This window comes from Symphalangus syndactylus, chromosome 9, assembly GCF_028878055.3.
Source record: "Symphalangus syndactylus isolate Jambi chromosome 9, NHGRI_mSymSyn1-v2.1_pri, whole genome shotgun sequence".
NCBI classification, from domain to species: domain Eukaryota; kingdom Metazoa; phylum Chordata; class Mammalia; order Primates; family Hylobatidae; genus Symphalangus; species Symphalangus syndactylus.
In genome coordinates, this window is record NC_072431.2 from 58,720,555 (window position 1) to 58,742,604 (window position 22,050).

General features: G+C 49.4%; 1 protein-coding gene and 1 long non-coding RNA gene across 12 annotated transcripts in view; one reads left to right on the forward strand and one right to left on the reverse strand.

Moving 5' to 3' along the window:
• Window positions 1-19,970, reverse strand: part of LOC129489648 (uncharacterized) — a 37,905-nt gene extending 17,935 nt beyond the window's left edge. For 4 of the 8 annotated variants that reach the window (XR_010122532.1, XR_010122531.1, XR_008660060.2 and 1 more), the window contains exons 1-4: window positions 14,922-18,173; window positions 11,987-12,231; window positions 7,058-7,370; window positions 6,824-6,960 (exon numbers count right to left, since the gene is read on the reverse strand). This is a non-coding gene — a long non-coding RNA (uncharacterized lncRNA). Of the gene's footprint in view, window positions 1-1,161; window positions 1,766-1,804; window positions 1,886-6,823; window positions 6,961-7,057; window positions 7,371-11,986; window positions 12,232-13,398; window positions 13,455-14,921; window positions 18,174-19,596 lie in introns of those variants that run through there. The other 4 variants (XR_010122529.1, XR_010122534.1, XR_010122535.1 and 1 more) reach the window with 4 other exon arrangements.
• PILRA (paired immunoglobin like type 2 receptor alpha) overlaps window positions 1-21,649 on the forward strand; it is a 30,289-nt gene extending 8,640 nt beyond the window's left edge. Inside the window, exons 3-7 of one of the 4 annotated variants that reach the window (XM_063646283.1) lie at window positions 11,159-11,349; window positions 19,428-19,461; window positions 20,844-20,893; window positions 21,134-21,165; window positions 21,338-21,649. In XM_063646283.1, coding sequence (XP_063502353.1) covers window positions 11,159-11,349; window positions 19,428-19,461; window positions 20,844-20,893; window positions 21,134-21,165; window positions 21,338-21,460 — 430 coding nt within the window. In that variant the 3' untranslated portion in view covers window positions 21,461-21,649. Of the gene's footprint in view, window positions 1-11,130; window positions 11,354-13,039; window positions 13,408-19,427; window positions 19,462-20,843; window positions 20,894-21,133; window positions 21,166-21,337 lie in introns of those variants that run through there. The other 3 variants (XM_055292575.2, XM_055292576.2, XM_063646284.1) reach the window with 3 other exon arrangements.
• The last annotated feature ends 401 nt before the right edge of the window (window positions 21,650-22,050 follow it).

Consider the following 22,050-nt stretch of genomic DNA (forward strand, 5'->3'; position numbering starts at 1 on the left):
GGGACCAAGGCGCTGGACTGGCAAGCAGCTCCATCTGCGGCCCCGTTAGGGATCCAATGGGGGAAGCCAGCTGGGCTCCTGAGTCTAGTAGGGACTTGGAGAAATCTTTATGTCTAGCTAAGGGATTGTAAATACACCAATCAGCACTCTGTATCTAGCTCAAGGTTTGTGAATGCACCAATCAGCACCCTGTGTCTAGCTCAGGGTTTGCATATGCACCAATTGGCACTCTGTATCTAGCTAATCTGGTGAGGACTTGGAGAAACTTTATGTCTAGCTGAGGGATTGTAAATACACCAATCAGCACTCTGTATCTAGCTCAAGGTTTGTGAATGCACCAATGAGCTCTCTGTGTCTAGCTCAGGGATTGTAAACGCACCAATCAGCACCCTGTCAAAACGGACCAATCAGCTCTCTGTAAAACAGACCAATCAGCGCTCTGTAAAATGGACCAATCAGCAGGATGTGGGTGGGGCCAGATAAGGGAATAAAAGCAGGCTGCCCCACCAAACAGTAGCAACTTGTTTGGGTTCCCTTTTACCGTGTGAAGGGTTTTTTTCTTTTGCTTTTTGCAATGAATCTTGCTGCTGGTCACTGTTTGAGTCCACACTGACCTTTATAAGCTGTAACACTCACTGTGAAGGTCTGCGAACCCACCGAAAGGAAGAGACTCTGAACACATCCGAACATCAGAAAGAACAAACTCCGGACACGCTACCTTTAAGAACTGTAACACTTGCCTTGAGTGTCCGCTTCTTCATTCTTGAAGTCAGTGAGTAAGAACCCACCAATTCTGGACACAAATGGATCAATTGTGTTTGTGTCAGGGGATGGTGAAAAGAGGAGAACTGAAGTGGAGTGAGTGGGACACAGCTTGCTAAGGTGGCCCGGTATTCACATTGAACAGGGAAGACTGCTGTGAGATGAAGCAGAGCCCGGTGTAGGGTAATTGGCGAGATCTTAGAGAGGCACAGTTGGGGAAACCAGTCAGGGATGGGGAGGTAATGCTGGGACCAGCAGCAGACCTCTGAAGAGCAAGGGTGGGGAGCCCAGGGAAGACTGGAATGTGCAGAGAGGAACTGTGGCTTCTGGAGTCAGAAGTTACAGGGCATCAGAGCCCACAGATGGGGTCCACCAAGGCCAGCTCCAAAGGTGCAACGCAGGGATAGAAGAACTGGGGAGCAGACCTGGAGAAACCCCAGGAAGATCCAGCCTAGACACTGATTGGTAGAACGTAATGGGGAGGTTGGGAGAAGAATGTTTAAGTCACACAGGACAAGTGTGGCTGAAGACAAAGGGAAGAGGCAGAGGGTGGGAGGAGGCGGGGAAGATCGTGTGTGGCTTTGAAAGCCAAGGAAACAACTTACTTTTGCTCTGAGTGCCATGGGAGAGAAGGAGCATTTCCTGCAGGAGTGCTGAGATCTGACTTGCACTTTTTTTTTTAATTACTTTTTTTGCGATGGAGTCTCGCTCTGTTGCCCAGGCTGGAGTGCAGTAGCATGGTCTTGGGTCACTGAACCTGTCTCCCGGGTTCAAGGGATTCTCCTGCATCAGCCTCCCGAGTAGCTGGGATTACAGGTGCCTGCCACCACACCTGGCTAATTTTTACATTTTTAGTAGAGACAGGGTTTCACCATGTTGGCCAGGCTGGTCTCAAACTGTTGACTTCAGATGATCCGCCTGCCTTGGCCTCCCAAAGTGCTGGGATTACAGGTATAAGCTTCCATGCCCGGCCCCAACTCACAGCTTAAAAGTGTCCCTCTCGCTGTGGTATGGAGGAAAAAATTACAGGTGAGCGAAGTCAGAAGCAGGGAGACCGGGGAGAGATGACGCAGCTTGGCTTAGCGAGATGGCAGTGCACGAAGTGAGAGTTGGCTGATACTGGCTATATTTTGAAAACAAGACAGGGCAGACAGGATTTGCAGATGGATTAGATGTGGGGTATGAGAGGGAGGGAAGGAAGCATGACTCTAAGGTCCTTGGCCTGAGCATCTTGAAGGACAGAATTGCCATTTACTGAGTGGGGTAAACGGGGAAGAACAGGTTTGGGAGGAAATCAAGAACTCTGTTTTGGACACCATACGTTTGAGTCGTTATTAGACATACAAATGGAGGTGTGAACAGGTAGTAAGATCTCCGAGTCTAGAGTGCAGGGGGAAAATTGGCTGGATATATCAACTTGGAACCCAGCCTGGGCAACATAATGGAACCCCGTCTCTACCAAAAAAAAAAAAAATTTTTTTTTTTTTTTTTTTTTTTTTTTTGAGACGGAGTCTCACTCTGTCACCCAGGCTGGAGTGCAGTGGCATGATCTTGGCTCACTGCAACCCCTGCCTCCAGGTTCAAGTGATTCTTCTGCCTCAGCCTCCTGAGTAGCTAGGACTGCAGGGGAGCACTACCACACCCGGCTATTTTTTTTTCATTTTTAGTAGAGACGGGGTTTCACCATATTGCTCAGGCTATCCACAAAAAAAAAAAAAAATTTAATTTTCTGGGCATGGTGGTGTGCATCTGTATTCCCAGCTACTCAGGAGGGTGAGGTGGGAAGATCGCTTGAGCCCAGAAGTTGGAGGCTGCAGTGAGCCATGGTTGCACTACTGTACTCCAGCCTGGGCGACACAGGAAGACCAATTAGGATACCACTGATATTTAATGTCACACAGTGAATGAGATCCTCTGGGAAGTGAGTGTGGCTAGAGAGGAAGTTTTAGCACTGGGCCCTGACATTAGGTTTGGGCAGATGAAGAGAAATCAACAGAGACGTCTCAGAAGGAGCTAAGAGTGAGGCAGAAGAACCAACGGAGATGGTGTCCCAGAAGCCAAGTGAATAACTCACTCCACAAAAGGGGGAGTGAGGAGTGTCAAATGTTAAAAAGCTGAGTCAGATAAAGAAAACGGGGTGTAAGATCTAAATTCTCCATGTCAATAGTAGGAAGTGAGTAGATACCACCTAAAACAAGCAAATGAAGCAACAGCAATATTCGCATGCTGTTTAGAAATAGGAGGTTAACACCAAAATAAATAACTAAAGTTGCTGAAAATAGTTGCCTCTGGGGAGTTGGAAGGGAGTGAGGAGGCAGGTGCAGGAGGCTGCTGTATTTTTCTAAGTTGTGTGAAATTTGTTGGGTCTGAATTATGTGCTGATTGTATCTTGTATCTTGTACTTGATTGTATCTTGTACTTGTACTTGATGCGATTGTATCTTGTACTTGATTATACTTGGAAAAAAAAGTGTTAAATTTAAAAACTAGTAAAAGTACTGGTAATACTTACACATAATTTAAAAAATACTGAAGGAAGTCAAATAAAATGTAACATTCACCTAATCTCCCCCGTCCCTACCACTTTGTGTGGAAGTGTTCTCTCTTACAGATACAGACATATAACATAAATAGAATTAAACCACATACTATGCTGCTCTAGAACTTGCTATTTTTACTTAAAGTAACTTGAATCTCTTTCATTCCAGTATATATACATCTATGTCTTTTTATTTTTTATTTTTATTTATTTTGAGATGGAGTTTTGCTCTTGTTGCCCAGGCTGGAGTGCAATGGCATGATCTTGGCTCACTGCAACCTCTGCCTCCCAGGTTCAAGTGATTCTCCTGCCTCAGCCTCCCACGCAGCTGGGATTATAGCCGTGTGGCATCACACCTGGCTAATTTTGTATTTTTAGTAGAGATAGGGTTTCACCATGTTGGTCAGGCTGGTCTCAGACTCCTGACCTTAAGTGACCCACCCACCTCAGCCTCCCACAGTGTTGGGATTACAGGCGTGAGCCACCACACCCGGCCTATACCTTTTTTTTTTTTTTTTGAGATGGAGTTTCGCTCTTGTCACCAAGGCTAGATGAGGTGGCACGATCTCAGCTCACTGCAATCTCTGCCTCCCGGGTTCAAGTGATTCTCCTGCCTCAGCCTTCCCAGTAGCTGGGATTACAGGTACGTGTCACCATGCCCACCTAATTTTTCTATTTTTAGTAGAGACGGGGTTTCACCAAGTTGGCCAGGCTGGTCTGATTCCTGACCTCAGATGATCCACCTGCCTTGGCCTCCCAAAGTGCTGGGATTACAGGCACGAGCCACTGCGCCTGGCCATTTAAAAAAATTTTTTAGCTGCTCCTTACAGAGCAGGGCTAACTCCTAGTCATTGTGCTCTGAATCAGCAATGCCTTTTTAAATGGCCGCATGCATCCCATGGTAGTGATGTATCATAATTTATTTAATCCCTGTCCCAGAAATTAGCCGGGTGTGGTGTTATGCACCTGCAATCCCAACTACTTGGAAGGCTGAGACACGAGAATCCCTTGAAGCCGGGAGTTGGAGGCTGCAGTGAGCCGAGATTGTACCACTGCACTTTGTTGTTGTTGACAGAGTGACACTATGTCAAAAAAAAAAAACCAGAAAAATTTTGTTTTTGAGACAGGGTCTCTCTCTGTTGCCCAGACTGGAGTGCAGTGGCACAATCATAGATCACTGCAGCCTCAACCTCCTGGGCTCAAGCGATCCTCCCTCCTCAGGCTCCTGAGTAGCTGGGACTATAGGCATGCGCCACCACACCCAGCTAATCTTTGTATTTATCACAGGGACCGGGGGGAGCGGGGGTCTCACTGTGCTGCCCAGGCTAGTCTCAAACTCCTGGGCTCAAGTGATCTGCCCACCTCGGCCTCCCAAAGTGCTGAGATTATAGGCATGAGCCACAGTACCCAGCTTTAAAAAAAAAAACAAAAAAAACTTTTGAATGGATATTAAACATTAGGATTATGGAATCATTTTATGAAATTGAGTCAAATTGCATATTTTCCATCTTTATGTTCTGGAAACTTCTATGTGGGAATTCTATGTTCCTTAAATTTTTACAAGAACTTCTTTATAAAACTTTCTGAGCATGGAGACCTTATGAAAGGTAGTTCTTTCATAGCATTCTCATTTCTTCTTTGTCTAATGATCAGTTAACTCGTTTATGCCAGAGGCTGCAAATTTTTTGTGAAAGATCAGAACTTGGCGATGACCTTGAGCAGTAGGATATAAATAACTCCCACAAACTTAGCGTTCCAATAATGGAACACTAGGCATAAATAAGTTAAGGTATACTACTTCTTTGAGACAGAATCTTGCTCTGTCACCCAGGCTGGGGTACAGTAGCGTGATCTTGGCTCACTGCAACCTCTGCCTCCCAGGTTGAAGTGATTATCCTGCCTCAGCCTCCCAAGTAGCTGGGATTACAGGAGCCCGCCACCACACCCAGCTAATTTTTGTATTTTTAGTAGAGATGGGGTTTCACCATGTTGGCCAGGCTGGTCTCAAACTCCTGACCTCAGGTGTTCCGCCCACCTCGGCTTCTCAAAGTGCTGGGATTACAGGCATGAGCCACTGTGCCTGGCCCCAAGGTATACTAGTTCTTAAATCAATTTTTAAAAATATCACCCAGGTCTGGCTCAGAGGCTCATGCTTGTAGTCCCAGCTAATCAGGAGGTTGCGGTGGGAGGATCACTTGAGCCCAGGAGGTGGAGGCTGCAGTGAGGTATGATTGCGCACTCCAGCTTGGGCAACAGAGCAAGACCCTGTGTCCAAAAAATCCGAAAGACACCCACTTCACAGATATTTTAACATTTAACAACCTATAATTGAGCATATACCCACTCATGATTGCAGCTGGCTTTTGTTGTCATTAGGTTTGCTAGTCTTGTCTATCTTCTTCTTGTTGCTCCTTTAAATTACCAGTTTCTGCATTTATTTTGCCTGTGGCTATCTGTTCCCTAATAAATGTATTCCTACTTAACTTTTCATTACTTTCTTCCTCTGAGTTTCCTTACAGCTCGCTCCTCTCTGTTTGGGGTTTTTTCTTTGGAAACTGAATATTTTATTTGTTTTAAAAATTTCTTCCCATTTTAAGTAATAAAAGCATTTCATACTATGAATTTAGCTTAGAGTGTTGCTTTAGTCATACTCCAGGGTTCTTTTTTAAAATATGTATTACTCTAGTTTTTATTTTCTAAACAGTATGTTATTATACATGTTTTCCTTTAAGTAATTAAAACATTTTAAAATTCCCAATCAAGACATAGCATTTACACTTTTATTACTTTCTCTTAAGAGTGGATGAAGATTTTAGTTCATACTAACTTGAAGACATTAAGGAGCCTGATTTTTTTGTCCTGTGGCTGAGTACTATGTCAATTTTTTAAGGGTGCATGAGACATCTATAAAGAAGGTGTGACTTGTTTCTAGGATGTGAAGGTCAATATATATTAATGTGACCTTAAAAACATATTTTCAATATACAGTAGGTTTTTTACAGATGTGTTCTCACTTATTAAGACAATCCTGGCTTGGCACAGTGGCTCACACCTATAATCCCAACACTTGAGGAAGCTGAGGCGGGCAGATCACCTGAAGTCAGGCGTTGGAGACCAGCCTGGCCAACATGGTGAAACCCCGTTTCTACTAAAAAAAGAAAAAAAAAATACGAAAATTAGCTGGGCGTGGCGGCACGTGCCTGTGATCCTAGCTACTTGGGAGGCTGAGGTAGGAGAATCACTTGAACCTGGAAGGCGGAGGTTGCAGTGAGCCGAGGCTGCACCACTGCACTCCATCCAGCCTGGGTGATAGAGCAAGCCTCTGTCTCAAAAAAAAAAAAAAAAAAAAAAAGACAATCCTGTAAAAAGACACACTGTGTGATTCAGCTAATATGAAGTACTTAGAGTAGTCAAACTCATGGAGACAGAAAGTAGAGGGGTAGAAGGGTAGGGACACAGGAATGAGGAGTTTCCACTGAGGTGGATTGTTAAGCCAGTGACAGAATTTAAACCACAGACTTACTTTGATAGTACTCTTAATGGTATAATTTCTTCTATTTTATGTCTCTGTTTTTTTCTTATGTTTCCTTTTTGTTTTCAAGAGAGAGCTCTCTTTTAGATTTCCAGTATCCTTTTCCTCTTCAGTAGAGATTTCTATATCTTGAAATAAATAAAAAAGCACTCTGTTAAAACGTGGGGCTGTGAAATGGGTGAAACAGAAGCTTAATTTAATCTAATTAAAACCTTGTAGTTTTACCTCTATTTTCCTTGGAAGCTTCTGAAGCTTCCTTAATGATGTCTTTCTGAATAATTTTCTTTACTTTTGATCGGGGAGCTAGGGATTCTGCATCTTCAGAGCTGCTTCTCTTCCTCTTCCCTGTTCTGACTTCAGGATCTGGACCTACCTCAATTGCTTTTGCTGCTTGTTCTTTTGTTTCAAATTCCACAAACGCAAATCCCTTTGGATCTCCAGTAGACTTATAAAGTGGTATACTTATATAAACAACATTGCCACATTTCCCAAAGACTCTTTCAATTCAGCTGTGGTTAACATTTTTGGAGAGTAACTCCTATTACAAATTAAAAGTAATATTAGAGTTTTTCACAATCAGAATGTCAATAAATTTTTAACTTAAAATGTTTCCATTGAGGAAGATGCAAGGGTTCTGGAGTTGGATGGTGTGATGGTTGCACAGCACTGTGAATGTGCTTGATGCCACTGAACAGTGCATGTACAAATGGTTAAAATGACATATTTTATGTTACCTGTATTTGCAACAATAGACTGTTTTTGATCCTGTGATTTAGTTATCCCTATTTGTGAGTGAGGAGATGAGGTTCTGAGGTGACCCTGCTGATAACTGGTATAGAATCAGGATTTAAACTGAGTTGCCTGTTAAGTTGAATTTGAGGAGGAAGAAATAAAATTAAAGGAAGAAATGGAAGGAAGGAAGAAAGGAAGGAAAGAAGGAAAGAGGGAGGGAGGGAGGAAGGAAGGGAAAGGAAAAGAAAGGCCTTCCTTCCTTCCTTCCTTCCTTCCTTCCTTCCGTCCTTCCTTCTTTTCCCTCTCTGGCCCAGGCTGCAATCTACTCGGCTTGCTGCTGCCCGCGCCGCGGACTGCCTGGGACTGCCGGCGCACGCCACCGCTGCCTGCCTTTTCTCCTTTCGCTGCAGGCACGCGTTCGCCATCTTGGCCACGCTGGTCGCCAGCTCCTCATGCCGAGTGCTCTGCCCCCCTCAGCCTCCCGACGTACTGGGACTACAGACGGAGTCTCGCTCACCCAGTGCTCGGTGTTGCCCAGGCTGGAGTGCGGTGGCGTGGTCTGGCCTCGCGGCAGCCTCCGCCCCCCAGCCGCCTGCCTTGGCCTACCAGGGTGCTGGGATTGCAGCCCCTGCCCGGCCGCCGCCCCATCTGGGAGGTGGGGAGCGCCTCTGCCCGGCTGCCCCGTCTGGGAAGCGAGGAGCGCCCCTGCCCGGCCACCCACCGTCTGGGAAGCGAGGAGCGCCCCTGCCCGGCCGCCCACCGTCTGGGAAGCGAGGAGAGCCCCTGCCCGGCCGCCCACCGTCCGGGAAGCGAGGAGCGCCTCTGCCCGGCCGCCCCGTCCGGGAAGAAGTGAGGAGCGCCTCTGCCCGGCTGCCCCGTCTGGGAAGTGAGGAGCGCCTCTGCCCGACCACCCATCGTCTGGGAAGTGAAGAGTGCCTCTGCCCGGCCACCCATCGTCTGGGAAGTGAGGAGCGCCTCTGCCTGGCCACCCCGTCTGGGAAGTGAGGAGCGCCTCTGCCCGGCCACCCCGTCTGGGAGGTGAGGAGCGCCTCTGCCCGGCCGCCCCGTCTGGGAGGTGAGGAGCGCCTCTGCCCGGCCTCCCATCGTCTGGGAGGTGAGGAGCGCCTCTGCCCGGCCTCCCATCGTCTGGGAGGTGAGGAGCGCCTCTGCCCGGGCGCCCCGTCCGGGAAGAAGTGAGGAGCGCCTCTGCCCGGGCACCCCGTCCGGGGAGAAGTGAGGAGCGCCTCTGCCGGGCGCCCCGTCCGGGGAGAAGTGAGGAGCGCCTCTGCCCGGGCGCCCCGTCCGGGGAGAAGTGAGGAGCGCCTCTGCCCGGGCGCCCCGTCCGGGGAGAAGTGAGGAGCGCCTCTGCCCGGCCGCCCCGTCCGGGAGGAAGTGAGGAGCGCCTCTGCCCGGCCGCCCCGTCCGGGAGGAAGTGAGGAGCGCCTCTGCCCGGCCGCCCCGTCCGGGAGGAAGTGAGGAGCGCCTCTGCCCGGCCGCCCCGTCTGGGAGGTGAGGAGCGCCTCTGCCCGGCCTCCCATCGTCTGGGAGGTGAGGAGCGCCTCTGCCCGGCCTCCCATCGTCTGGGAGGTGAGGAGCGCCTCTGCCCGGGCGCCCCGTCCGGGGAGAAGTGAGGAGCGCCTCTGCCCGGGCGCCCCGTCCGGGGAGAAGTGAGGAGCGCCTCTGCCCGGGCGCCCCGTCCGGGGAGAAGTGAGGAGCGCCTCTGCCCGGCCGCCCCGTCCGGGAGGAAGTGAGGAGCGCCTCTGCCCGGCCGCCCCGTCCGGGAGGAAGTGAGGAGCGCCTCTGCCCGGCCGCCCCGTCCGGGAGGAAGTGAGGAGCGCCTCTGCCCGGCCGCCCCGTCCGGGAGGAAGTGAGGAGCGCCTCTGCCCGGCCGCCCCGTCCGGGAGGAAGTGAGGAGCGCCTCTGCCCGGCCGCCCCGTCCGGGAGGAAGTGAGGAGCGCCTCTGCCCGGCCGCCCCGTCCGGGAGGAAGTGAGGAGCGCCTCTGCCCGGCCGCCCCGTCCGGGAGGAAGTGAGGAGCGCCTCTGCCCGGCCGCCCCGTCCGGGAGGAAGTGAGGAGCGCCTCTGCCCGGCCGCCCCGTCCGGGAGGAAGTGAGGAGCGCCTCTGCCCGGCCGCCCCGTCCGGGAGGAAGTGAGGAGCGCCTCTGCCCGGCCGCCCCGTCCGGGAGGAAGTGAGGAGCGCCTCTGCCCGGCCGCCCCGTCCGGGAGGAAGTGAGGAGCGCCTCTGCCCGGCCGCCCCGTCCGGGAGGAAGTGAGGAGCGCCTCTGCCCGGCCGCCCCGTCCGGGAGGAAGTGAGGAGCGCCTCTGCCCGGCCGCCCCGTCCGGGAGGAAGTGAGGAGCGCCTCTGCCCGGCCGCCCCGTCCGGGAGGAAGTGAGGAGCGCCTCTGCCCGGCCGCCCCGTCCGGGAGGAAGTGAGGAGCGCCTCTGCCCGGCCGCCCCGTCCGGGAGGAAGTGAGGAGCGCCTCTGCCCGGCCGCCCCGTCCGGGAGGAAGTGAGGAGCGCCTCTGCCCGGCCGCCCCGTCCGGGAGGAAGTGAGGAGCCCCTCTGCCCGGCCACCCATCGTCTGGGAGGTGAGGAGCCCCTCTGCCCGGCCACCCATCATCTGGGAGGTGAGGAGCGCCTCTGCCCGGCCACCCATCGTCTGGGAAGTGAGGAGCGCCTCTGCCCGGCCACCCATCGTCTGGGAAGTGAGGAGCACCTCTGCCCGGCCACCTATCGTCTGGGAAGAAGTGAGGAGCGTCTCTGCCTGGCCGCCCCGTCTGGGAAGTGAGGAGCTCCTCTGCCCGGCCGCCCCGTGTCTGGGTAGAAGTGAGGAGCTCCTCTGCCTGGCCGCTCCGTCTGGGAGGTCTACCACGGAGGCCAGAAGCAATGTGGGGGCTGGACGTGGTGGCTCACGCCTGTGGTCCCGGCACTCTGGGGGGCGAGGCGGGTTGATCACTTCGGGCTAGGAGTTCAAGACCAGTCTGGCCAACTTGGCGAAACATGAAGAATACAACAGACAAACCAACCAACCAACTCAGTGACAACAAAACAGGTCTACCCTGGAGTCATACTCTAATTTTTTCTATTTTCTTCACTTTCTGATCCTTTATCCCACTTTCTTTTTCTTCCTCTTCCTTCTCCCTCTTCTTTGTCAAATAGAGGATTGAGTTATTATCACTGATCCATATAAAGTCCCTCTCTCATTTATTTTAACTCCCACCCCCCATTTCTATTCCCCGACTTCCCATGTGCAACCTTCCTAATATGTTTGATATGCATCTTTTTGTTTGTATGTATTTTTAGAAAATGTTTATTGTTTTTGTATGCAAAAATTAATAAAAAAAAAAAAAAAGGAAAAGAAGGAAAGGAAAAATAATATAAAATGAACTGAGTCGTCTGCATTGAAAGCTGTTAACATTTCACCCTGTTCCCCGCTCCCTGTGTGGACTTCAGAGAGGAGCTCCCTCACCACTAATGTCCCCCAACCTAGAAAGCAGCACACCACGCCTTTCACCCAGGCACCCTGTGCCCCTAAGGGAGGGTCTGCTCATTCCTCATCTCTCCCCAGCTGTCACGACCACCACCCAGAGGCCCAGCAGCATGACCACCACCTGGAAGCTCAGTAGCACAACCACCACAGCCGGCCTCAGGGTCACACAGGGCAAACGACGCTCAGACTCTTGGCACATAAGTCTGGAGACTGCTGTGGGGGTGGCAGTGGCTGTCGCTGTGCTCGGAATCACGATTTTGGGACTGATCTGCCTCCTCAGGTGGAGGAGAAGGAAAGGTAAGTGCCCAGGACCCGCCCTCTCCCCAAGCCTCCCATCTGGGGCTTTCTCAAAGCCCACCTGCAGCTATGGGGCTCCTGAAATATGCAGACCCTGCTGGCTCCCCTCAAGCCCACCGAGGCCGACTTCGTGGCCTGTGCTGAGGTGTCTGCATTTGTGAGGCTCCTGCAGTGGGGCGGGGCAGGGTCACATGTGAGAGCCCAGAGCCCTTTTCACACAGCCGATCCCCCCCTAGTTCTTGTCTCTCAGTCATCACTCATCTACCTCCCCTGAAGGTTCCTGGGGAGGGGAGGGGAGGGTCTGCCCTGGGAAAAGCAGAAGGGACCAGAAGTAAGCTGAGCTCAGCAGGCACTGGCCGACTGCCCACCTGCCACAGCCTGGCTTGAAACTGGAGAAGCAAAGTAGATAATGCATATACCATAGACTCTGCTCTCAGGGAACTAGGGGTGTGGGGTTTTCAGTGGCCTCAAGGACTAATTGCTTCATTGAGAAAGAACTATGGTAGTACTTAATAAGGGTGGGAAGAAGGAGAGGTAATCAGAGAGGACTTCCCAGAGGAGGTGATATATGCAAAAGTCTCAAAGAAGAAAAAGAATTAGCCCAGCAAGTGGTGAGGGTGGTGTAGAGGTCACTCACTTTCCTTGCGGGTGGAGGAAACCATTCTGGGAGCTGCAGGAAGCTCAGTGCTGGTGGAGGAGGCAGGAGAGGAGAGGACCTTGGAAATCACACCCAAGAGCCTCTGATCCCAGAGGCAGCATGAAGCAGTAAAGGCTGACCTCAGCTCCCATGAGAGACCTCAGTCTGTGGAGGACTGGCCAGAGGTGGGCCAGGCTGGGTCAGTGCAGTGCAGGAGTGAGGTGGAACAGGGAAAGGGCCAGATCCTGGAAAAGATTAAGTAATAAAACCAAAGAGGTGAGGTGCGGTGCGGTGGCTCACACCTGTAATCCCAGCACTTTGGGAGGCTGAGGCAAGAGGATTTCTTGAGCCCAGGAGTCTGATACCAACCTGGGCAACACAGGGAGACCCTGTCTCTACAAAATAATAATAATAATAATTATTATTATTATTAGCTGGGCATGGTAGCCCGTGCCTGTGGTACCAGCTACTGGGAGGCTGAGATGTGAGGATTGCTTGAGCCCAGGAGTTTAAGGTTACAATAAGCTGTGATTTCACCACTGCACTCCAGCCTGGGAAACAGAGCAAACTATCTCCAACTAAATATAAAAATAATTTAAAAAAAAATTTTTTTATAAATGACACTTGGTTGGCTGGGCAGGGTGGCTCATGCCTGTAATCTCAACACTTTGGGAGGCCAAGGCAGGAGAATCTCTTGAGCCAAAGAGTTCAAGACCAGCCTGGGCAACTTTGCAAAACCCCATATCTACAGAAAATACAAAAATTAGCTGGGTGTGGTGGCGTGCGCCTGTGGTCCCAGCTACTCCAGAGGCTGAAGTGAGAAGACTGCTTGAGCCTGGGAGGTTGAGGCTGCAGTAAGCCGTGATTGTGCCACTGCACTCCAGCGTGGGTGACAGAGCAAAACCTTATCTCAATAAATAAATAAATAAATAAGTTGATTGTTAGATTGATGTAGGCGCGAGGGAGCAGGAATAAGCCCGTTTCCACTTGAGTGGATGAGGCTGTAATGAAATCACCAAGTACAACGGGGAAGAGAGGAGATCACACTTGGAGGGGAACGATGCCTCGTTTAATTTGGGATCTGTTACACTGGAGATCCACGTGTGGCATCTCAGCAGAGTTGTCCATTGGAAACTCAAGAGTACACATTTACAGTTCAAAAGAGAGGACGAGGCCTGAGGCATTAATGAGTTCCACCTCAACATCCTCCAAACCTGATCTGAAGTTACCACCAAGAACGTTTGCAACGGGCTGGGCGTGATGGCTCCCGCTCACGCCTGTAATCCCAGCACTTTGGGAGGCCAAGCTGGGCAGATCAGTTGAGCCCAGGAGTGTGAGACCAACCTGGCCAACGTGGTGAAACCCTGTCTCTACTAAAAATACAAAACTTAGCGAAGTGTGGTGGTACGCACCTGTAGTTCCAACTACTGGAGAGGCTGAGGTGGGAGAATTGCTTGAGCTCGGGAGGCAGAGGTTGCAATGAACTGAGATCGTACCACTGCACTCCAGCCTGGGTGACAGGGCAAATCTCCTTGCACTCTATCAGCTGTGAAAGCACAGAGGGGAGGAGCATGGGGTTGGGGCTGCCTGCAGTCAGGTCCTGGCCTCACACCCTTGCCAGGGAAACAGGCTTGCTGGTACAAAGGCTGTGCACCTCAACTTCCTCTTGGGCAAAGGGAGTGAAGATAGTACCTACATGGGGTTGTCCTGATGATTAAACGTACTGTGTTTAGAATAGATCTAGCAGAGGATGTGCCACAGGAGCATCAGCAGTTAGAATGACTAAACAGTGGGCATTAAACCAGGGAACACTGGCTCTCATGGGAGCACCATCGTATGAATACATTTAAAACAAAAGACAAAACGGTACAGTATTGGCATATTCATACACAGATAAAGCAATGGAAGAAAAGAGGAAAATCTAGGTATAACAGAATGAAAAGAGACCCAAATATATGTGGGAATTTAGTTGGTTAAAAGGTTTCTAATCAATGGGGAAAGATGAGTAATTCAATGAATAGTGCTGGAACTATTCAGTAGCCATCTAAGAAAAAATAACATTATCTCCTTACCTCATAATTTGTACCAAAATAAATTCCACAGGGATCAAAGATTTAAATGAGAAAAAAAATAACCCTAGTACCAGAAGAAAATGTGAGATTATTTCATAACCAAGGAGTAGAGACAGTCTTCCTCAGTATGACAAAGCCCCAAAGCCATGGATTAAAATATTAAAATCTGGCCAGGCGCAGTGGCTCATGCCTGTAATCCCACCACTTTGGGAGGCCAAGGCGGGCGAATCACTTGAGGTCAGGAGTGCAGGACCAGCCTGGTCAACATGGTGAAACCCCGTCCCTACTAGAAATACAAAAATTAGCTGTGCATGGTGATGTGCCCCTGTAATCCCAGCTACTTGGGAGGCTGAGGCATGAGAATCACTTAAACCTAGGAAGTGGAGGCTGCAGTGAGCTGAGATCACACCACTGCACTCCAGCCTGGGCGACAGAGCGAGACTCTGTCTCAAACAAACAAAAATTAAAATCAACCACTTATGATTTTTTTTTTAATTCTGCAGAACAAAAACCACAGCACTTTTTTCCTGAGAATGAGTAAGAGGGTCAGGGAATTGAAGAGAAAGTTTGACATAGTCACTGAGGAAATGGGAAGTGGAGTTTGAGGATTCAGCTCAGATGAGAAACTGTAAATCTATGATAGCAGTGTTGGGCATGGCTGCATTTTTCCCCAGCAGTAGTCAACCATTCAGATTTTGAGACCTTAGTGATTTGTGTTGGTCAGGAATGGTTGTCAGTTGCTACTACCAGGGACCAGAAGTAAAAGTAGCTTAAACAAGACAGAGTTGGGTTATTTTTTTCCTCTTGTAAACAGATCTGGAAGCAGACAGCACATCGCTGTTCTTAGACACTCAGGTTCCTACCTTTCTGATTCACCAGCCCTGATGCTGGCTTCTGTCCCCAAGGTTGCCTCATAGCCCAAGATGGTTGCAAGGATTCAAGCCACTATTTCTGGGTTCCTGGCAAAAAATAGGAAGAAGGAAGAAAGGAAAAAAAAATACTATGCCTCAACTGTCTGTTCCCTTTTAAAGAGTCTTCCTGAAAGACCAAACAACAACTTCTTCACGTGTGAGAGCCCCCGGCCCTCTCCACACAGCCGATCCCCGCCCCCTGACCCAGTTTATATCTTATTAGCTAGAATTTGGTCACATATCCCACAACTATCTGTAGGGGGAATACTCCCACTCCAAATACAATCAATTTTCTGTAACTAAGAATAATTGAATAGATATTGGGTAATCAAATAGCATTTCTGCCATAAGACACCCCCAGGATTAGAGATTTGTGAGCTAAGTGTGGCAGAAAGACAGGAGATCATAGGTCAAGGAGCTAGTGAGAAGGCAGGAATGGAGAGCAGAGGGGTCAGCAGGGAGTCTGAATAATCTGTAGAAAAGTAGATTATCACGGGATAAGAGTTCAATGAAGTCTAAGAACAGGTACAGTGGGATAATGACAAAAGACAGCTGGAATGCTTCCAAGCTTATTCTGTGAGGTCAGCATTACCATGATACCAAAGCCAGACAAAGACACTACAAGAAAAAAAAAAAAAAAAAAAAAAAAACTACAGACCAATAACCTTGATGAATATTGATGTAAAAATCTTCAACAAAATACTAGCAAACCAAATTCAACAGCATGGCAAAAGAATTATACACCATGGGCCAGGCACAAGAATCACTTGAACCTGGGGGGCAGAGGTTGCAGTGAGCCGAGATTGTGCTACTGCACTCCAGCCTGGGTGACAGAGTGAGACTCTATCTCAAAAAAAAAAAAAAGGAGCTGAACTGAAAAAAAAAAAGATTAATATACCAATGGAATAGAATACAGAGTCTAGAAATAAATCCTTGTGCATATGGTCAAAAGACTTGACAACGGTGCCAAGAGCACTTAATGGGCAAAGGACAATCTCTTCAACAAATGGCATTGGGAAAACTGAATATCCATATCAAAGAATGAAGTTGGATCCTTATCTTATACCATATACAAAATTTAACTCCAAATGTATTAAAGACCTAAATGTAAGACCCCAAACCATAGGGGAAAAGCCTCATGACATTGGGTTTGGCAATAATTTCTTGCCTGTGATACCAAAAGCACAAGCCACAAAAGAAAAAATAGACAAATAGGACGACATTAAACTTAAACATGTTTTTTCATTAAAGGACACAATCAACAGAATCAAAAGGCAACCTATAGAATGGGGAAAATATTTGTAAATTATATATCTGATAAGGAGTGAATATCCAAAATATATAAAAACTCCTACAACTCAACAACAAAAAAATCAACCCAATTTAAAAGTGGGCAGTGGATTTTAACAGACATTTCTCCAGAGATGATATATGCTATGGTCTGAATGTGTCTCCTCAAATCACGTATTGGAAACTTAGTCCCCAGTATGACAACTGGGAGGTAGTGTGTTTTGGGAGGTACTTAGTCATGACGGCTCTGCCAAACGGATTAATGCCATTATAAAAAGGGATTTCAGGAGTGGGTTCACTATCTTCTGATCTTCTGCCATGTGAGGACACAGTAATCCTCCCCTCTGGAAGACACAGCAAAAAGCAAGATGCTGGCACCTTGATCTTGGACTTCCCAGCCTCCAGAACTGTGAGAAATAATTTTTGTTTTGCTTTGTTTTACTTTTCAGCAACCTCTTGCCCAACAGAATAAATTCGTTTTTTATAAATTACACAGGCTCAGATATTCTTATATACATTAGCAGCATAAAATAGACTAAGACAGTATACAAATTGCCAACAAGCAGATGAAAATGGCCAACTAATCAGAGAAATGCAAATCAAAACCACAGAGAGCTATCTCCTTATACCCAGAAGGATAGCTACTATTAAAAATAAATAAGTGTGTAAATGACAAGTGTTGGGAAGAATGTGAAGAAACTGGGGCCCTTGTGCACTGTTGATGGGGGGTATAAAATAGTGCAAATGATACAGAAAAAAAGCATGGCCTTTCCTCAAAAATTTAAAAATAAAGGCCAGGAGTGGTGGCTCACACCTCAAATTCCAGCACTTTGGGAGGCTGAGGCAGCGGATCACCTGAGGCCAGGAGTTCGAGACCAGCCTGGCCAACATGGTGAAACACCATCTCTACTAAAGATACAAAATTAGCTGGGTGTGGTGGCGGGCGCCTGTAATCCCAGCTACTCAGGAGGCTGAGGCAGGAGAATCGCTTGAACCCGGGAGGCAGAGGTTGCAGTGAGCTGAGATTGTGCCACTGTGCACTCCAGGCTGTGCACTCCAGCCCGGGTGACAGAGCGAGACTTCATCTCAAAATAAATAAATAAATAAATAAATAAATAAATAAATAAATAAAGCTACCATATGATCCAGCAATCCCACTTTTGGGTACATACCCAAAAGAACTGAAAAGAAAGGTCTTGAAGAGATATACACCCATGTTGATGGCAACACTATTTTCAATGGCCAAGAGGTGGAAGCAACCCAGATGTCCATCAACGAATGAATGGATGAACAAAATGTGGTTTATACATATAATGGAATATTATTCAGTCTTTAAAAGAAATTCTGGGCCAGGCGCAGTGGCTCACACCTGTAATCCCAGCACTTTGGGAGGCCGAGGTGGGTGGATCACCTGAGGTCAGGAGTTCGAGACCAGCATGACCAACATGGTGAAACCCTGTCTCTACTAAAAATACAAAATTAGCCAGGCCTGGTGGTGGGCGTCTGTAATCTCAGCTACTTGGGAGCCTAAGGCAGGAGAATTGCTTGAACCCGAGAGGCAGAGGTTACAGTGAGCCTAGATCACACGACTGCACTCCAGCCTGGGTGACAAGAGTGAAACTCTGTCTCAGGCCAGGCGCGCGGTGGCTCACGCTTGTAATCCCAGCACTTTGGGAGGCCGAGGCGGGCAGATCACGAGGTCAGGAGATCGAAACCATGGTGAAACCCTGTCTCTACTAAAAATACAAAAAAATTAGCCGGGCGTGGTGGCGGGCACCTGTAGTCCCAGCTACTCGGAGAGGCTGAGGCAGGAGAATGGCGTGAACCCGGGAGGCGGAGCTTGCAGTGAGCCGAGATTGTGCCACTGCACTCCAGCCTGGGAGACAGAGCGAGACTCTGTCTCAAAAAAAAAAAAAAAAAAAAAAAGAAACTCCGTCTCAAAAAAAAAAAAAAGAAAAAGAAATTCTGACACATACTACAGTATAAATGAAACTGGAAGACATTATGCTAGGTGAAATAAGGCAGTCACAAAATGACAAATATTGTATGATTCCACTTTTCGGTGGTGCCTAGAGATATGAAATTAATAGGAACAGAAAGTAGAATGGTGGCTATCAGAAGCTGCAGGGAGGAGGGAGTGGGGGTTCTTTAAAATCATTTCAGTTTTGCAAGATGAAAAGGTCCTGCAGATGTTTCACAACAGTGTGAATATACTTAACACTACTGAACTGTACACGTGGTTAAAAGTGAATTCTAGCGTTTTTTTTTTTTTTTTTTTTTTTTTCACCATAAGTAAAATAAAATACAACCTAAAGAGAGGGAAAAAACAGAGGGACAGAAGAGTGCTGGAAAGAAAGTTGCAGCATGGAAATGATACTAGCAATTAATATTTCAGAGTTCCCAGTCTCAACATAAAAAAAAAAACACAAAAAGTCCTGTAGAAGTGGAAGGGGAGGTCCCTGGAGTTGAGGGGTACCTCGAGGCCTGGGTTCAGAGGGTGTCTCTGTAGACGTGGAGCCCTCCTGGGAGGAGGCTGGATGGAGGAGGGGATGTCTGTGGACCAGAAGCCCAGTGCTTGGGAAACACTGCAAGGATGCCAGGGGGATGGGAGGTGCAAGGCACAGTGGGAGAGGCAGCAGAGGATTCAGGGTGGGACCAGCCAGAGGGGAGGGGAAGCCTAGTGCTGGCAACAGAACTTGAACAGCCACAAATATGAGTCCCAAGCACGAGGCTCCCAAGGCTGGAGGGCAGACATAGCTGCCACCCAGAAGGAAAGCACAGGTGCGGTCTCCCTGAGGACCTGGAGGGAGTGGGGGCGGGGTGCCAATGTCAAGGGAAGGGGAAGGGAGGGGAGAAGTGACTGGGCGAGGGCCCAGCGGTGGAGGGAGCCAGGTTGGGGCTGAGCAGAGAGCTCAAGAGAGAAAGAAACCAAGGGAGGGGGTCAGGGTGAGGGGGTCTTAGGAGGTGATGTGGAGGACAACAGGGAGGACAGGTGGGGACCTCAGGGTGCCGGCTGAGTCCCAGGCCCTTCCTGATGGGTTTGGGTGGAGCAGCTCTGCTGCTCTGGTCCCTCTAAGGAGGGCCTCAGCCTAAGGCGCAGCAGAGAAGGTGGGATGGAGACTGCCATCACCCGGATGCCACCCTGACTCACTGTTGGTCCCCCTACAGGTCAGCAGCAGACTAAAGCCACAACCCCAGCCAGGTGAGTGCTGGGCCTCCCCAGGGTGGGTTGGGGTGTGCATGTGCAGACAGTGGGCTGGTTTGGGAAACAAGGAGTGTGCCACTACGAACCCCACAAACCCAGCCTGCCACGGCCATTGTTGCATCCCCAACTTACCCATCCTTTCTCCTTTGTCCTCTAGGGGCCAGGCTCTTGACCTTGGGCTTTCTGTCCCCTAAATACTAGACTAGTGGACTCCAGGTTCCAGCACAAACACTCAAGAATCTCTTTTCTGGAGTGCCCATCTGTGCCCTCTGCCTGCCTTTCCTGGTGTTACTAAGCTTTTCCTGCTCTTTACCTGCTTCCTCTCAGACTGGATCTTCCAGCTTTTCCATATTGCCTGCTCTCTGTTCAATCTGTCCTGATCCCCTGCTGAATGTGCGGGGGAGCTCCAGGCTTCCTCTGCCTCCAGCTCCTCTCCCTGCCTGTGTTTGCTCAGGAGGGACTCACCAGCCTCTGCCTCGCTCCCCTCTCCAGGCTAGGGCCTCACTTTTCCTTTTTCCGGGCTCTTCCTCTCCACCCTCCCACCTCTCTTTCCTTTCCTCCGGCCCCCCCTTTCCATGGCTGTAGGTCTCCTGCTGGAAGAAAGCCTCACCCCTGCCCTTTCTCCTGTGCTGGCTTTTGCCAGCTGCCCTTCTCCTGTCCCCCACCCTTCTCCATCCATTCACCCAGCCTGAGCCCCTGATCGGAAGACCTGAAATTCACGCAATTGGTTTGCTTCTCCCAGTTTTAGCCAAGGCAGCGCCAGCAGAGAGAAAGCAAGGATTGACCTTTCCTATTTTTATTCTCTGTGTTCCTCTCTCATACGAGCAGCTTCTCTAGAAGAACCCAACTCACTGAGCACCGAGGGACCTCTGCTGGGCCACACACAGATTGCCCCTAATTCCTCTTCCAAGCAGCCTCCTCTGAGTCTAAAACCATCACACCCATCCTGAGCAGGGTGGACAGGTTTCAGAGCACTCCCCCAGAGAACCAGCCCCAACACGTGTCATAACTCTTTTTTCAATTTTTTTTTTTTTTTTTTTTTTTTTTTGAGAGAGGGTACCGCTCTGTCACCCAGGCTGGAGTGCAGTGGCACAATCATAGCTCACAGCCTTGAACTCCTGGGCTCAAGAGGTCCTCCCACCTCAGCCTCCTGAGGGGCTGCGACCACAGGCGCACACCACTACGTCAGGCTAGTTTTTGTAGTTATTGTAGAGATGGGGTCTCGCTATGTTGCCCAGGCTGGTCTTGTACTCCTGGACTCAAGCAATGGCCACCTGCCTCAGTCTCCCAAAGTGCTGGGATTACAGGTGCCACAACCCAGCCCACATCTTAAAATGCCCAGCCTCTAACATATTTCCTGTCCTCTTGTTCCCATACAGGGAACCCTTCCAAAACACAGAGGAGCCATATGAGAATATCAGGAATGAAGGTGAGTCCTTACCACCATCCTTCCCCAGTTTCTACCCCTGGCCCTTCCTGTTTCCCCCAATACCCCCTACCTGGGTCCGTGCCCCTCTCAGTATTTTCTTCTTTCCATTCCTCACCCCTTGCCCTCACATGACCCTGGCCCTGACCTAGCAGATAACCTCACTCCTAGAGCCCCCTGCCCATCTATCTCCCCTGGCTGTCACACCACCTGACCTTGGCATACCTTGCTTTTTATTCCTAGGACAAAATACAGATCCCAAGCTAAATCCCAAGGTAAGCATTCAGACCAGGGCCTGAAGGAATTAAAGAGAAGCCTGGAGAAGGTGGGGTGGAAGGGAGAGGGGGAGTGTGGTGTGGGCAGGAGAGTCAAACTGTAGGCTTGCCGCTAAAATGGGGACAGCTCCGTCTCCACTGTCTAACCCTTTCTCTCTGGGTTCTCGCCCAGGACGACGGCATCGTCTATGCCTCCCTTGCCCTCTCCAGCTGCACCTCACCCAGAGCACCTCCCAGCCACCATCCCCTCAAGAGCCCCCAGAACGAGACCCTGTACTCTGTTTTAAAGGCCTAACCAATGGACAGCCCTCTCAAGACTGAATGGTGAGGCCAGGTACAGTGGCGCACACCTGTAATCCCAGCTACTCTGAAGCCTGAGGCAGAATCAAGTGAGCCCAGGAGTTCAGGGCCAGCTTTGATAATGGAGCGAGATGCCATCTCTAGTTAAAAATATATATTAACAATAAAGTAACAAATTTAAAAAGACTGTCTTCAAAACTATTTTTTAAAATCTGCATCCATTCAAGTACAGAGAGAAACAAGTAAAAATAAGACTGCACAATGACCTTCTTAGAGTACACTACGCATCCAATAGAAAGGGCCACAGCTTCCAACAATAACCAAGGCCACACAGATGACTCAGAGGCCAGCCAGAGAACTGACAGAAAGAGAGCCATCTACTCCAACTTCCTCTTCACCTTCCCAGCCTTGGCCCATAAAACTGAAAGTACCCCCAAAACTTACCTGAATGTAAGGAGAAAACTGACATCACCTTCAACTCCTGTCCCTCCCACTGAAAATGAACTCTAACAGAGAACTCACACCCAAGACCCTTCCTCTAGTACTTTTTTTAGTGACTTCCTTGGGCCAGGGAACATAAGCCCC